At 37.6% G+C, this 3897-nt stretch overlaps 1 protein-coding gene across 1 annotated transcript in view; it reads left to right on the forward strand.

Annotated features, from left to right (window-relative positions):
- The window catches only part of LOC117118846 (tyrosine-protein kinase JAK2-like), a 47771-nt gene that overhangs the window by 18543 nt on the left and 25331 nt on the right, over positions 1–3897 (forward strand). The window contains exon 4 of the mRNA XM_033263570.1: positions 2914–3071. Within this exon, the coding sequence (XP_033119461.1) occupies positions 2914–3071 (158 nt within the window). The remainder of the gene's footprint in view (positions 1–2913; positions 3072–3897) is intronic.

A 3897-nucleotide genomic window follows, 5' to 3' on the forward strand; every position in this document is an offset into this window, starting at 1 on the left:
GCTTAGAGTAGTAGTTTATGGCCTGCGTGCGGAATGTAGACCTTTCCTTCGCGCAATAATTTGGCCTAGAAACCCGTCTGCGCATCTTGCAAAAGGAGGGCCGATTTCTGCTCAGATTTTGCCGAAAATTAGGCTTTGATCTTTAATATATAACCAATGCAATTATGCAGCAATTACGATTACGCGCACACCTATTTTCCTAGCGATTTTTAGGTACTGTATCCTTCGCGCAATTAAACTTTAGTGTGTGGCCCTGTGTGGTCCCTGTGTATAGGCTGCAGCAGAGTACATCGTTATTAATATTATTATTACTTTTTGTTTGTAAAACATCACAGTTTGTAAATTAAGTTTATTCAGAAAATCATCACAAATACTTTAAAACTTACCTGCCTCTATGCTCAGCTGTCCATACTTAATCCAGGAAATTGAGATGCTAGCAATATTATTTATGTTGTAAAAACCAATGATATGGTGCATGATGTTATGAGAAGTGAGCTTGCATTATTAAATCCATTGATAGAACAGTCTCAGTCTGGTCCTTTTTCACTCCCTTCATTAGTCTTTTTGACAAGTGTTAAAAGTAAATTCACAACGAAAAATTTACTTTAAAAAATTGTTAAAGATCATACTTCAGTGTTGTAAAATACTGTCTAAATGCAGCTGAGAATGCACCAGAGAGCATATAGTACCCTAAAGCTTTCGGGGCCCTCAGGGCCCCGAACCCCCCCCCCCAGAATGGCTTTCGCCTCGCATTGCGCGCTCAGCAAGCTTACTTACAACTGATTTACCAGTAAAAATTTTTTAATTGGAAGAACACTGAGTGTACATTTTTTTATGGGGCAAGTTTCCAAGGGCGGGTTTTCTAGAGGCGAGTTGACTGCCAAAGAGTGTTGCCAAAGTGCGAGCCAGCGTGTTATTTGATCACAAGTGCGAGACATCGCAAGTGTGAGCCAGCGAGCCATGACGTCACGACAATAGATACGAGACGTTACTCGAGTTATGCGAGGCATCGGCTGAGATTTGTGGAGTACAATTCAAAAAACAACTATAGGTCTAATATAATAATGAATTATTCTGATGTTAAATAGACAATTTTATCAATGAACGACGTTGTTTTTCATTGGAACCTTTGTCCCTTCAAGGCTAGGCCTATACCATCCTATAGTCTAGGCCTAGAGTAGGATAAGGCTAGCGCGACATGCGGACGTTGGTACGTGTTGGTTAGTCTACAAACGTCGCCTAAAGTAATTGATTTTACCCGGCAGAACAAAAGAAGGAAACTCCGTCTTAGGCCCTTGTTTTTTGACAAACAATGAGGTCAAATTGCTGTCAAGAATATGAATTTGCTGCTTCGCAGCAATTATCAAACTGTTGCCATGATATAATAAAATGTATTTTTCGTTCAGAATTAAGTAAATAGTTAAATAGCCGAGCGGTTAAGGCAGGGGCCCGCCACCTACAGTCAGAACATTGGTGCTGTTTCGAACGGCACGCTTGCCTATGGCTTTGGAGGTGGATAAACCGTACTGTAGGCCCACTGTACACAGTTGGCTTATGTGCACTATATCAGTACTAAAGTTTGATTTCCAGCATTTTTTGTGTGTAGCAAAAAGTTCTATGCACTATTTGTTTTCTGTTTTGATAAGCTTCACAAGTTTGTAGCTGAAGGAATCTAAGGGAGGGTGATAGACAATTGTTAGGGTAACTATATGATAACATTGGTAAACTCTAAATAATAAAAGTGGAATATATTAAATGAAAAAGTGGGTTAATATGGGTAGGTGAAAGGCCATGAAATTAGCTTCAAGGTTAGGTGGTCCCACCATAACTACATCCCAGGCTTCAGTAACTGTATCACTCATTAAATTTCGTAAAAATTATTACAATATACAGTTTAATCATATTTGTCAGTCTTTTAAACTGGCCTTGTCTGCTTAACATATGTGCACCGCTGTTCTTTACTCCTTTTCTTTGCATCAATTCCATTTCCTGTAGTCCTTGAGAATCTATATAGAGCTATTGAATGCACTTAAATGAAACATACAATATATTCATCATAAATGGATGCAAGATGATGTCACACAAGTATATTTGGCAGCTATAACCTTTTCATCATCTGCTGTGACATTATGTTTTTGTTTTTTTTTCAATATTATATTCTTCAAGTCTGTTAATCTATTCATGATGATATTCATTTGTATTTTGTATTTCACAAGTTGCAACTTATATACTAAACTTAAATTGTAATGGTACAGCAAGTGACTAGAACAAAATAGGTATACAGTACTTTGAAAATAGCCCTATAGATCCAATTTGAAAGTTAAACAAAAACAAATCTATTCCAAGTCAATGCCCGCGGTATCTTCCATTGACCGTTAGACATGATATGCCAGAGGTCGTCTGGGAAATGATATTTTAATAAGTTAATAAATAATAACTTAAATTTATGTTTGTCATTTTTAACTGCTTATTCTTTATAATATCTCCCTTGTTCGCATTTTTATTTTACTCTTCTGGGTACAATAATTATTTCTTCTTCCTGTCTACGTATTATTTCTTCCTTATGTTCGAGTCTTGTTTCTTCTCTGTTTATATTATTCTTCAACCAACCATGTCTAATATTTCTTTTATGCCCAGGTTCAGTTTCTGTCCTCTGTTGCCCAAATATTTTTCCTAGAGGAAAAACAGTGTTTTGATATTTTGTACAACTGAATATTTTAAAGGCTGTTTGAATAAATAATTGGGAATGTTTATTATGAGTAATACGATACACATTTTTTGAATATTGAAAAACAGAGAAAGAGGGGTACGGTATGTTATACTTTAGTTTTATTGCTATTGCATTTTTGTTGTTACCTTCAGACCAGTTATTAAAGTTAATTGCTATGATGTTTTTTATATTTTTATTAATAGTTTCTGCAGCTGAAGACAAGACAAGAGGCAGAGGGTTTGGTCACCCTCCTTGATGGGTATTATCGGCTTCTCATAGACTACTACCATTTCTTATGCAAAGAACTAGCGCCACCATCGCTCGATCTTCTTACCAAGAACAGATGTCATGGACCCATACCGTAAGTGTTAATATTGTCAGTGATTATGGGTGTTGGAGGGGAGAAGAATTGTTGTTCTGATTACTTAAACCTGGTTTCCTTAAAATCGCTCCACTGTCGCTACAGTGTTTTAATGCTATGTTGTACTGAGTAGCAGTCCCAGACTCAATTGGAAAGGCTCCCTGATTCGACCTACCAATCAGCATCAACGACAGCTGTTGGTAATAACGTGTAGCGATTGTATTGAAAACCAGCTTTACTTTACATTTAAAATCAGGTTTAGAAAAATGATGTCATTTATCATGTTTTGAATCCCTCGCTGTGAATTTTACCTTGTGTCCTTACCTGCCCTTCTTTGGGGAAGGTATTTATTTGGTGATTTGAGTGGCTAAACGGTAAGGCAGGGGCGCCCTTACCCACAGCCTTAACATTGACACTGGTTCCGGCTGCTCCTAGTCTAGGTTTCAGTTGGTAGAACCAAGTCTTCTCTGATAAGGACTTAAAATATGGAGGTTCAGTGTACACATCTTGCTCGTGTGCACTTTAAAGAACCCATTGCATTTTTTGAAAGAGTAGGGGGTAACCACGATGCGATGGTTTATTTCAGCACTTTGTCGTTGTGGAATGATGTAAACATGTAGCTACTATAAGCGCCTCTGTATGGTACTCACGGACCACGCCCATACGCAATTCAGCACAACGACGCTGCGAGTTATGGGTTATTCTCCTACTTTACTTTTCTTTACCTTTACCCTTGGGGAAGGTACAGGTACTTACCCCTTGGTCTATAGGATGTTCTGACATTGGATGTATTTTAGTTTTTAATGTGCTGATAAATTTTTTTTTT

Source organism: Anneissia japonica, unplaced genomic scaffold (assembly GCF_011630105.1).
Source record: "Anneissia japonica isolate Jap-2015-1 unplaced genomic scaffold, ASM1163010v1 scaffold7370_len818893_cov191, whole genome shotgun sequence".
NCBI lineage: Eukaryota > Metazoa > Echinodermata > Crinoidea > Comatulida > Comatulidae > Anneissia > Anneissia japonica.